The following is a 12,888-nucleotide window of genomic DNA, read 5'->3' on the forward strand; positions in this document are numbered from 1 at the left end:
CTAAATTCAACCTGAAGCCTATGTGGGTTATGAATGCCTTATGAACCTGTCTTCTATGACAGTCCATCAGATCACTATGAGGTCTACCTGTGTCAATTCTAAGCTTCCTGAAGCAACCGGAAGTGGTTAAATTGACCCAAAAGGTGTTTTGATGTACATAACCTTCAAAGGTGAAAATGACTACATTCAACCCTGTGTAGATCGTAGATCAGTCAATTCTTAACTTAAAGACTTAAAACTCAGGATTCTGTAAGTTTCTATGTCAATCAAGACATGGGTTTACTTATAGCTTCCTGTGCCAACCTGAAGTGCCTTTAATGGTGTCACAGTGGCAGTTTCCAAGGGTTAAAAAGGTCAGATCTTTTCAAAACTTCATATGTGTGACTAGGTAACCCTCATGAACTGTAAATCAGTAATTTCTCCCAACAGATGTCAAAGAAAAGCTCTCACACGCACACACAGCAAGGATGGAGTGAAAAAGTGTGGTTCTCAAAGACACAGAGAGCAGGCAATGGCATAAACATAATCTCTAGGCCGTGCCGAGTTCAACGAGATATCCCGCTTGACCGTAGCTTGCTCGGTCTGAGCGCAGCGACCATTAGAAAAGTAGGCCCAAAATTAAGCCTGCCCCACAACGTCATTTGCTTTTGGGTGACAGTGAGAGAACCGTTAGGGTGCGAAGCACAATTCGACCTCAGGTACGTTCCTAAGGTCCTCCCGATCCATGCAAGCCTAACGTTGACCGTGTGGCATTAACCCTTAATAGTTAAAAGAAGGTGTTTACTTCAAAGAGTTTGCATTGACTTTTCACCCCAAAGGAATACATTGCCTGCACCTCTAAATTCAACCTGAAGCCTATGTGGGTTATGAATGCCTTATGAACCTGTCTTCTATGACAGTCCATCAGATCACTATGAGGTCTACCTGTGTCAATTCTAAGCTTCCTGAAGCAACCGGAAGTGGTTAAATTGACCCAAAAGGTGTTTTGATGTACATAACCTTCAAAGGTGAAAATGACTACATTCAACCCTGTGTAGATCGTAGATCAGTCAATTCTTAACTTAAAGACTTAAAACTCAGGATTCTGTAAGTTTCTATGTCAATCAAGACATGGGTTTACTTATAGCTTCCTGTGCCAACCTGAAGTGCCTTTAATGGTGTCACAGTGGCAGTTTCCAAGGGTTAAAAAGGTCAGATCTTTTCAAAACTTCATATGTGTGACTAGGTAACCCTCATGAACTGTAAATCAGTAATTTCTCCCAACAGATGTCAAAGAAAAGCTCTCACACGCACACACAGCAAGGATGGAGTGAAAAAGTGTGGTTCTCAAAGACACAGAGAGCAGGCAATGGCATAAACATAATCTCTAGGCCGTGCCGAGTTCAACGAGATATCCCGCTTGACCGTAGCTTGCTCGGTCTGAGCGCAGCGACCATTAGAAAAGTAGGCCCAAAATTAAGCCTGCCCCACAACGTAATTTGCTTTTGGGTGACAGTGAGAGAACCGTTAGGGTGCGAAGCACAAATCGACCTCAGGTACGTTCCTAAGGTCCTCCCGATCCATGCAAGCCTAACGTTGACCGTGTGGCATTAACCCTTAATAGTTAAAAGAAGGTGTTTACTTCAAAGAGTTTGCATTGACTTCTCTCCCCATAGGAATACATTGCCTGCACCCCTAAATTCAACCTGAAGCCTATATGGGTTATGAATGCCGTATGAACCTGTCTTTGGTAACAGTCCATCAGGCCAGTATGAGGTCTACCTGTGTTGATTCTAAGCTTCCTGGACCAACCGGAAGTGGTTAAAATCACCCTAAAAGTGTTTATCCATACCCTGCCTGCAGTTTGATAGACATAGTGCATTCAACCCTGTGTAAATCAGTCAATTCTTAACATAAGGACTTAAAACTCAGGATTCTGTAAAAACATACCCCAGTGAGGATATGTGTTGACTTATAGCTTCCTGTGCCAACCGGAAGTGCCATAATTGGTGTCTCTTGGGCTGTTTCGAGGGGTTAAAAAAGTCAGATCTTTCCAAAACTTCATATATGTGATTAGACAACCCCCATGAACTGTAAATCAGTCATTTTTCCCATAAAATTTCAAAGGAAAACTAAATCACACATACACACAGCTTGGAAGTAGGGACCCATTGGGGTGCGTAGAGACATACACTGCCTGCATTAGTTAACCTTGTTGGAACTTTTAAAGAACCGTCAGACCTAGAGATCCGAAACTTTAGAATCCTGTTCTAGACCTCAGGTCGATAGTGCGTGGTGAGTTACGTGGCTCTAGACGGTTCTCGGACCGAGAAACAGCTTCGTACATTTGCAATGACTTCAATTCATTTTGACCATTACGAAAATGGCGACATTTAGAAATGTCTCAGAGACACAAGACTAGGTGCATTGCGACCGTCTCGGCCCATATAGACAGACCCCAACGTTTCAGTCCGATAGCTCATTCAAGGACCCCGTAGCAAGTCATGGAAAAAAGTGGATTTTCAGCACCAATTAGGGTTTTGCTCGGACACCAAATGACCGATCGAGCCGAAACTTGGGATTCGTGGTCGCCTCAACTAGGCCTACACGTAACATAAGAAATGGACCCGCAGCTAGAACGTAACTATGTGTTTTATGTTTTTTTTATGGTTTGAACCAAAGGCGTTGTGAATTTTGGGCCAGCTCTGAAGTGTGTGATAGTTGGCTACTAAACAGGTTGGAAAAAGTGGGTTTAGTGTCAGTTTGTATCAGTTTGGTGTCAGAATGATATCTAATTGACTGATGGATGGTGACTTGCTGGTGACTCTTGTCCATTTGCAATATGTTTAAACAGTGAGGTACCATCACCAAAAGTGACATTCTGAAATCAACCCTAAAGAGCCATTGAGATGAACCAGAATCACTGCCCAGCCATCCCGAGTTCATCGGGCCAGTCAATTTCACATTCCTACAGGATTTTTATAGCATGACAAATTTGTGATGGTACCTGCCCATTGAACCATATTGCAAATGCACAGTGACTTTGCAAAAGTGAGAAAACATAAACAAATGGACATGATGAAATCAACACAACGAGTGATGGAAAGGTACAACTATCACTGCTCGGCCATCCTGTGTTCATCAGACCAGTCAATTTTGCATTTTTGAGCATGCCAAATTTCATATGGTAAATGCACATTGAAACATATTGCAAATGCACAGTGACTTTGCAAAAGTGAGAAAACATAAACAAATGGACACGATGAAATCAACACAACGAGTGATGGAAAGGTACAACTATCACTGCTCGGCCATCCTGTGTTCATCAGACCAGTCAATTTTGCATTTTTGAGCATGCCAAATTTCATATGGTAAATGCACATTGAAACATATTGCAAATGCACAGTGACTTTGCAAAAGTGAGAAAACATAAACAAATGGACATGATGAAATCAACACAACGAGTGATGGAAAGGTACAACTATCACTGCTCGGCCATCCTGTGTTCATCAGGCCAGTCAATTTTGCATTTCTGCAGGATTTTTGAGCATGTCAAATTTCTTATGGCATTTGGCCCACAAAAAAATTCCTTATGCACAATAAAAAAAAATAATAAAAAAACTATGATAATAAAATTGGACAAAAGTATATTCATACAGTTCTTACATGTGTAATTGACAAAAGTTTTTTGAAATTCGAAAGAAATTCCAAGTAGTGCAGCCTCTCCCACTGCTCCTGCTGCTGCTCCTGTTGCTGCTGCATCTGTTGCTTCTCCTGCTGCTGCTTTTTCCGTTGCCCGTTACCACGCCGTTTGGACCTGTTGTGGTGGGTGATTCTGTAACGGTTCTCTTTAGGTGAAGTAGAGTCAGACCAAAATGCGGCGTGGCTATTGCGATCCATGTTTAATGAAACAAAGTAAACACGAATCAAATACAAAAACAATAAACGTAACACGAAAACCGAAACAGCCTAATACTGGTGCAAAGTAACACAGAGACAGTAACCAGGACAATCACCCACAAAACCCAACACCAAACAGGCTACCTAAATATGGTTCCCAATCAGAGACAATGACGAACACCTGCCTCTGATTGAGAACCATATCAGGACAAACATAGAACTAGACAAACTAGACATGTAACATAGAATGCCCACCCAGCTCACACCCTGACCGACCAAAACATAGAAACATACAAAGCAAACTATGGTCAGGGTGTGACACTGTGGCTAGCACAAGTAAAACATGTAACAGAACATTCTGCATATGTTTTTATAGACTAGTTAAAACATTCTTAGTACCTGACACAGTAACTAACGGGCTCTTTAACGTGTGATTTCAGACAGCGAACGTGTCGAATTCCACCGCAGGGAACATCTCCCTGAACCCTGACCTGAGCTTCTACCAGATGATTTACGGCCTGGTGGTGGTGGCCATGCTGGTCTTCAGCTTCATCAAGGGCTACTCTTTCACCAAAGTCACGTTGCATGCATCCTCCAAGCTACACGACACCATGTTCAGAAACGTAACTACCACACACAACACCACTGTTATCAATCACACTATGACACAACACCACTGTTATCAATCACACTACCACACAACACCACTCTTGTCAATTGTATTGAAAAGGACGAGGGATAAGGACAGTGAGGGATGATCACCAAACGTTATTGATGAGGAATTCCATAGCATTGAATCTTGGAAGAGGAGAGGGAGAGGGGACATCCCTGTCTTGTTCCACAACAAATAGCTGGGTTGGTGTTGTACCTTTACTTTGGGATATAAAGAATCGTATACACCCTGGACTGTCTGGGGTTCAGACCCTGGGCAACCCCATGAGTCATGCTACTTTACATATTAGCAGTGGATAGGTCTCTGAAGATATACACTACTATTCAAAAGTTTGGGGTCACTTAGAAAAGCCATTGGCCATTTTGAGCCTGTAATCAAATGCTGATGGTCCAGATACTCAACTAGTTTAAAGAAGGCCTGTTTTATTGCTTCTTTAATGAGACCAACAGTTTTCAGCTGTGCTAACGTAATTGCGAAAAGGTTTTCTAATGATCAATTAGCCTTTTAAAATTATAAACATTAGCTAACACAATGTACCATTGGAACACAGGAATAGTGGTTGCTGATAATAGATATTCCATTAAAAATCAGCCGTTTCCAGCTACAATAGTCATTTAAAACATTAATGTCTACACTGTATTTATGATCAATTTGATGTTATTTATTGGACCAAAGAAATGTGCTTGTCTTTCAAAAACAAGGACATTTCTAAGTGACCCCAAACTTTTGAACGGTAGTGTATGTCATAAAGCTCTTCCAGTAGCGTTGTGTTTCATCAATCCTCTCATCACCCTAACCCTAACCCCTGGGTCCTGTCCTCTCATCACCCTAACCCTATCCCCTGGGTCCTGTCCTCTCATCACCCTAACCCTATCCCCTGGGTCCTCTCATCACCCTATCCCCTGGGTCCTGTCCTCTCATCACCCTAACCCTAACCCCTGGGTCCGGTCCTCTCATCACCCTAACCCTATCCCCTGGGTCCTGTCCTCTCATCACCCTAACCCTATCCCCTGGGTCCTCTCATCACCCTAACCCCTGGGTCCTGTCCTCTCATCACCCCATCCCCTGGGTCCTGTCCTCATCACCCTAACCCTAACCCTGGGTCCTGTCCTCTCATCACCCTAACCCTATCCCCTGGGTCCTGTCCTCTCATCACCCTAACCCCTGGGTCCTGTCCTCTCATCACCCTAACCCTATCCCCTGGGTCCTGTCCTCTCATCACCCTAACCCCTGGGTCCTGTCCTCTCATCACCCTAACCCTAACCCCTGGGTCCTGTCTTCTCATCACCCTAACCCTATCCCCTGGGTCCTGTTCTCTCATCACCCTAACCCCTGGGTCCTGTCCTCTCATCACCCTAACCCTATCCCCTGGGTCCTGTCCTCTCATCACCCTAACCCTATCCCCTGGGTCCTGTCCTCTCATCACCCTAACCCTATCCCCTGGGTCCTGTCCTCTCATCACCCTAACCCTAACCCCTGGGTCCTGTCCTCTCATCACCCTAACCCTATCCCCTGGGTCCTGTCCTCTCATCACCCTAACCCTAACCCCTGGGTCCGGTCCTCTCATCACCCTAACCCTAACCCCTGGGTCCTGTCCTCTCATCACCCTAACCCTAACCCCTGGGTCCGGTCCTCTCATCACCCTAACCCTATCCCCTGGGTCCTGTCCTCTCATCACCCCATCCCCTGGGTCCTGTCCTCTCATCACCCTATCCCTATCCCCTGGGTCCTGTCCTCTCATCACCCTAACCCTATCCCTGGGTCCTGTCCTCTCATCACCCCATCCCCTGGGTCCTGTCCTCTCATCACCCTATCCCTATCCCTGGGTCCTGTCCTCTCATCACCCTAACCCTATCCCCTGGGTCCTGTCCTCTCATCACCCCTATCCCCTGGGTCCTGTCCTCTCATCACCCTAACCCTATCCCCTGGGTCCTGTCCTCTCATCACCCCATCCCTGGGTCCTGTCCTCTCATCACCCTAACCCTATCCCTGGGTCCTGTCCTCTCATCACCCTATCCCTGGGTCCTGTCCTCTCATCACCCTAACCCTATCCCCTGGGTCCTGTCCTCTCATCACCCTATCCCCTGGGTCCTGTCCTCTCATCACCCTAACCCTATCCCTGGGTCCTGTCCTCTCATCACCTAACCCTATCCCTGGGTCCTGTCCTCTCATCACCCCATCCCCTGGGTCCTGTCCTCTCATCACCCTAACCTAACCCCTGGGTCTGTCCTCTCATCACCCTAACCTAACCCCTGGGTCCTGTCTTCTCATCACCCTAACCCTATCCCCTGGGTCCTGTCCTCTCATCACCCTAACCCTATCCCTGGGTCCTGTCCTCTCATCATCCCTAAACCTATCCCCCTGGGTCCTGTCCTCTCATCACCCTAACCCTATCCCCTGGGTCCTGTCCTCATCACCCTAACCCTATCCCCTGGGTCCTGTCCTCTCATCACCCTAACCCTATCCCCGGGTCCTGTCCTCTCATCACCCCCTATCCCTGGGTCCTGTCCTCTCATCACCCTAACCCTATCCCCTGGGTCCTGTCCTCTCATCACCCCTAACCCTATCCCTGGGTCCTGTCCTCTCATCACCCTAAACCTATCCCCCGGTCCTGTCCTCTCATCACCCTAACCCTAACCCCTGGGTCCTGTCTTCTCATCACCCTAACCCTATCCCCTGGGTCCTGTCCTCTCATCACCCTAACCCTATCCCTGGGTCCTGTCCTCTCATCACCCTAACCCTATCCCTGGGTCCTGTCCTCTCATCACCCTAACCCTATCCCCTGGGTCCTGTCCTCTCATTACCCTAACCCTATCCCCTGGGTCCTGTCCTCTCATCACCCTAACCCTATCCCCTGGGTCCTGTCCTCTCATCACCTAAACCCTATCCCCCGGGTCCTGTCCTCTCATCACCCTAACCCTATCCCCTGGGTCCTGTCCTCTCATCACCCTAACCCTATCTCCTGGGTCCTGTCCTCTCATCACCCTAACCCTATCCCTGGGTCCTGTCCTCTCATCACCCTAACCCTATCCCTGGGTCCTGTCCTCTCATCACCCTAAACCTATCCCCGGGTCCTGTCCTCTCATCACCCTAACCCTATCCCCTGGGTCCTGTCCTCTCATCACCCCTAACCCTATCCCCTGGGTCCTGTCCTCTCATCACCCCTAACCCTATCCCCTGGGTCCTGTCCTCTCATCACCCCAAACCTATCCCCGGGTCCTGTCCTCTCATCACCCTAACCCTATCCCCTGGGTCCTGTCCTCTCATCACCCTAACCCTATCCCTGGGTCCTGTCCTCTCATCACCCTAACCCTATCCCTGGGTCCTGTCCTCTCATCACCCTAACCCTATCCCCTGGGTCCTGTCTGTGTCGTAGATCCTGAACAGCCCCATGAGTTTCTTTGACACCACCCCAACGGGACGTATGGTGAACCGTTTTTCCAAGGACCAGGATGAGGTGGACACCATGCTGCCCTTCAACATGGAGAACTTCCTACAGTTCAGCCTGATGGTCACCTACACCATCGTCACCATCTCGGCCGTGTTCCCTCCCCTACTCATCGCCATCACGCTGCTGGGAGCCATCTTTACACTCATACTCTAGTGAGTCAACTGGCATCTTTACACTCATACTCTAGTGAGTCAACTGGCATCTTTACACTCATACTCTAGTGAGTCAACCGGCATCTTTCCACTCATACTCTAGTGAGTCAACCGGCATCTTTCCACTCATACTCTAGTGAGTCAACCGGCATCTTTCCACTCATACTCTAGTGAGTCAACCGGCATCTTCACACTCATACTCTAGTGAGTCAACTGGCATCTTCACACTCATACTCTAGTGAGTCAACTGGCATCTTTACACTCATACTCTAGTGAGTCAACCGGCATCTTTCCACTCATACTCTAGTGAGTCAACCGGCATCTTCACACTCATACTCTAGTGAGTCAACTGGCATCTTCACACTCATACTCTAGTGAGTCAACTGGCATCTTTACACTCATACTCTAGTGTGACATACTGTCAGTTTGGTCATACAGTCCTGTGTGTTGTGTTCTGAGTCCTGTGTGTTGTGTTCTGAGTCCTGTGTGTTGTGTTCTGAGTCCTGTGTGTTGTGTTCTGAGTCCTGTGTGTTGTGTTCTGAGTCCTGAGTCCTGTATGGTGTGTTCTGAGTCCTGTATGGTGTGTTCTGAGTCCTGTATGGTGTGTTCTGAGTCCTGTGTGGTGTGTTCTGAGTCCTGTGTGGTGTGTTCTGAGTCCTGTGTGTTCTGAGTCCTGTGTGTTGTGTTCTGAGTCCTGTGTGTTCTGAGTCCTGTGTTATGTGTTCTGAGTCCTGTGTGGTGTGTTCTGAGTCCTCTGTGTTCTGAGTCATGTGTGGTGTGTTCTGAGTCCTGTGTGGTGTGTTCTGAGTTCTGTGTTCTGAGTCCTGTGTGCTGTGTTCTGAGTCCTGTGTTCTGAGTCCTGTGTGTTCTGAGTCCTGTGTGATATCTCCACAGTATATTCCAGAGGAGCATCAGAGAGATGAAGAGGATGGAGAACGTGAGTCGTTCCCCCTGGATCTCCCTGACCACCTCCACCATCCAGGGCCTCACTACCATCCACGCCTACAACAAGAGAGAGCAGTACATCCAGCAGTAAGACATGTCTCCTAACCCTGACCCTGACCCTAACCCTGACACTGACCCTGACCCTGACCTTAACCCTGACCCTGACCCTAATCCTGACCTTAACCCTGACCCTGACCCTAATCCTGACCCTGACCCTGACCTTAACCCTAACCCTGACCCTAATCCTGACCCTAACCCTGACCCTAATCCTGACCCTGACCTTAACCCTAATCCTGACCCTGACCCTGACCTTAACCCTGACCCTGACCCTAACCCTGACCCTAACCCTGACACTAACCCTGACCCTGACCCTAACCCTGACACTAACCCTGACCCTAACCCTAACCATTACCCTGACCCTAACCCTAACCCTGACCCTAACCCTGACACTAACCCTGACCCTGACCCTAACCCTGACACTAACCCTGACCCTGACCCTAACCCTTACCCTGACTCTAACCCTTACCCTGACACTAACCCTGACCCTGACCCTAACCATTACCCTGACCCTAACCCTGACCCTAACCCTGACCCTGACCCTAACCATTACCCTGACTCTAACCCTAACCCTAACCCTAACCATTACCCTGACCCTGACCCTGACCATTACCCTGACCCTAACCCTGACCCTGACCCTGACCCTAACCCTGACCCTGACCATTACCCTGACCCTAACCCTAACCCTGACCCTGACCATTACCCTAACCCTTACCCTGACCCTGACCCTGACCCTTACCCTGACCCTGACTCTAAAATAAATATACATATTATATCACATATTATCATTCCAACAATGCAGACAGATCCTAGTTAAAACATACATTCCAACAATGCAGACAGATCCTAGTTAAAACATACATTCCAACAATGCAGACAGATCCTAGTTAAAACATACATTCCAACAATGCAGACAGATCCTAGTTAAAACATACATTCCAACAATGCAGACAGATCCTAGTTAAAACATACATTCCAACAATGCAGACAGATCCTAGTTAAAACATACATTCCAACAATGCAGACAGATCCTAGTTAAAACATACATTCCAACAATGCAGACAGATCCTAGTTAAAACATACATTCCAACAATGCAGACAGATCCTAGTTAAAACAAGTTTTTGAAGGACTGTCGATTTTGCAGGTTTTCCTACTTACAAAGCATTTAGAGGTCTGTAATTTGTATCATAGGTACACTTCAAGTGTGAGAGACGGAATCTAAAACAAAAATCCAGAAAATCACATTGCATGATTTTTAAGTAATTAATTTGCATTTTATTGCATGACATAAGTATTTGATACATCAGAAAAGCAGAACTTAATATTTGGTACAGAAACCTTTGTTTGCAATTACAGAGATAATACGTTTCCTGTAGTTCTTGACCAGGTTTGTACACACTGCAGCAGGGCTTTTGGCCCACTCCTCCATACTGACCTTCTCCAGATCCTTCAGGTTTTGGGGCTGTCGCTGGGCAATACGGACTTTCAGCTCCCTCCAAAGATTTTCTCATTGGGTTCAGGTCTGGAGACTGGCTAGGCCACTCCAGGACCTTGAGATGCTTCTTACGGAGCCACTCCTTAGTTGCCCTGGCTATGTGTTTCGGGTCGTTGTCATGCTAGAAGACCCAGCCACGACGATCTTCAATGCTCTTACTGAGGGAGGGAGGTTGTTGGCCAAGATCTTGCGATACATGGCCCCATCCATCCTCCCCTCAATACGGTACAGTCGTAATGTCCCCTTTGCAGAAAAGCATCCCCAAAGAACGATGTTTCCACCTCCATGCTTCACGGTTGGGATGGTGTTCTTGGGGTTGTACTCATCCTTCTTCTTCCTCCAAACACGGCGAGTGGTTTTGACCAAAAAGCTCTATTTTTGACTCATCAGACCACATGACCTTCTCCCATTCCTCCTCTGGATCAGCCAGATGGTCATTGGCAAACTTCAGACGGGCCTGGACATGCGCTGGCTTGAGCAGGGGAACATTGCGTGCGCTGCAGGATTTTAATCCATGACGGCGTAGTGTGTTACTAATGATTTTCTTTGAGACTGTGGTCCCAGCTCTCTTCAGGTCATTGACCAGGTCCTGCCGTGTAGTTCTGGGCTGATCCCTCACCTTCCTCATGATCATTGATGCCCCACGAGGTGAGATCTTGCATGGAGCCCCAGAACGAGGGTGATTGACCGTCATCTTGAACTTCTTCCATTTTCTAATAATTGCACCAACAGTTGTTGCCTTCTCACCAAGCTGCTTGCCTATTGTCCTGTAGCCCATCACAGCCTTGTGCAGGTCTACAATTTTATCCCTGATGTCCTTACACAGCTCTCTGGTCTTGGCCATTGTGGAGAGGTTGGAGTCTGTTTGATTGAGTGTGTGGACAGGTGTCTTTTATAGGTAACGAGTTCAAACAGGTGCAGTTAATACAGGTAATGAGTGGAGAACAGGAAGGTTTCTTAAAGAAAACTAACAGGTCTGTGAGAGCCGGAATTTTTACTAGTTGGTGGTTGATCAAATACTTATGTCATGCAATAAAATGCAAATTAATTACTTAAAAATCACACAATGTGATTTTCTGGATTTTTGTTTTGTATTCCGTCTCTCACAGTTGAAGTGTACCTATGATAAAAACTACAGACCTCTACATGCTTTGTAAGTAGGAAAAGCTGCAAAATCGGCAGTGTATCAAATACTTGTTCTCCTCAGTGTACATATTATCATTCCAACAATGCAGACAGATGCTAGTTAAAACATACATATGATTGCCTATACCTTGGGAAATAACTTGGTCTGACCAGGGTTTCCTCAACCTGGGGAAATAACTTGGTCTGACCAGGGTTTCCTCTACCTGGGGAAATAACTTGGTCTGACCAGGGTGTCCTCTACCTGGGGGAAATAACTTGGTCTGACCAGGGTGTCCTCTACCTGGGGAAATAACTTGGTCTGACCATGGTTTCATCTACCTGGGGAAATAACTTGGTCTGACCATGGTGTCCTCTACCTGGGGAAATAACTTGGTCTGACCATGGTGTCCTCTACTGGGGAAATAACTTGGTCTGACCATGGTTTCCTCTACCTGGGGAAAATAACTTGGTCTGACCAGGGTTTCCTCTACCTGGGGAAATAACTTGGTCTGACCAGGGTTTCCTCTACCTGGGGGAAATAACTTGGTCTGACCATGGTTTCATCTACCTTGGGAAATAACTTGGTCTGACCAGGGTTCCATCTACTTTGGGAAATAACTTGGTCTGACCATGGTTTCATCTACTGGAGAAATAACTTGGTCTGACCATGGTTTCATCAACTGGGGAAATAACTCAAATAAATGAAGATTAAAAATAATGACAGTCAACACCGTTGTGCATTGTTCTCCAGATTTAAGGAGATGAGCGACAACAACTCCAACCACTTCCTGTTGTTTAACTGTGGGACACGCTGGCTGTCCTTCTGGCTGGACTTTCTGTCTGCCTCAGTCACTCTGCTGGTGGCTCTGTTCGTGGTGCTCAGTTCTCCTGATACCATCAGCCCTGCTATGAAGGGCCTGGCGCTGTCATACACCATACAGGTAGAGTCTAATACACCATACAGGTAGAGTCTAATACACTGTGCAGGTAGAGTCTAATACACTGTGCAGTTAGAGTCTAATACACCATACAGGTAGAGTCTAATACACTGTGCAGGTAGAGTCTAATACACTGTACAGGTAGAGTCTAATACACCATACAGGTAAGTCT

At 46.9% G+C, this 12,888-nt stretch overlaps 1 protein-coding gene across 1 annotated transcript in view; it reads left to right on the forward strand.

The window, feature by feature from the left end:
- LOC124025600 (ATP-binding cassette sub-family C member 12-like) overlaps window positions 1-12,719 on the forward strand; it is a gene marked incomplete at its 3' end in the record, with an annotated part of 80,643 nt that extends 67,924 nt beyond the window's left edge. Inside the window, exons 18-21 of the mRNA XM_046338961.1 lie at window positions 4,320-4,502; window positions 7,929-8,155; window positions 9,050-9,187; window positions 12,530-12,719. Coding sequence (XP_046194917.1) covers window positions 4,320-4,502; window positions 7,929-8,155; window positions 9,050-9,187; window positions 12,530-12,719 — 738 coding nt within the window. The remainder of the gene's footprint in view (window positions 1-4,319; window positions 4,503-7,928; window positions 8,156-9,049; window positions 9,188-12,529) is intronic.
- Window positions 12,720-12,888: the final 169 nt, after the last annotated feature.

The sequence above is a fragment of the Oncorhynchus gorbuscha genome, unplaced genomic scaffold (assembly GCF_021184085.1).
Source record: "Oncorhynchus gorbuscha isolate QuinsamMale2020 ecotype Even-year unplaced genomic scaffold, OgorEven_v1.0 Un_scaffold_2301, whole genome shotgun sequence".
Taxonomy (NCBI): domain Eukaryota; kingdom Metazoa; phylum Chordata; class Actinopteri; order Salmoniformes; family Salmonidae; genus Oncorhynchus; species Oncorhynchus gorbuscha.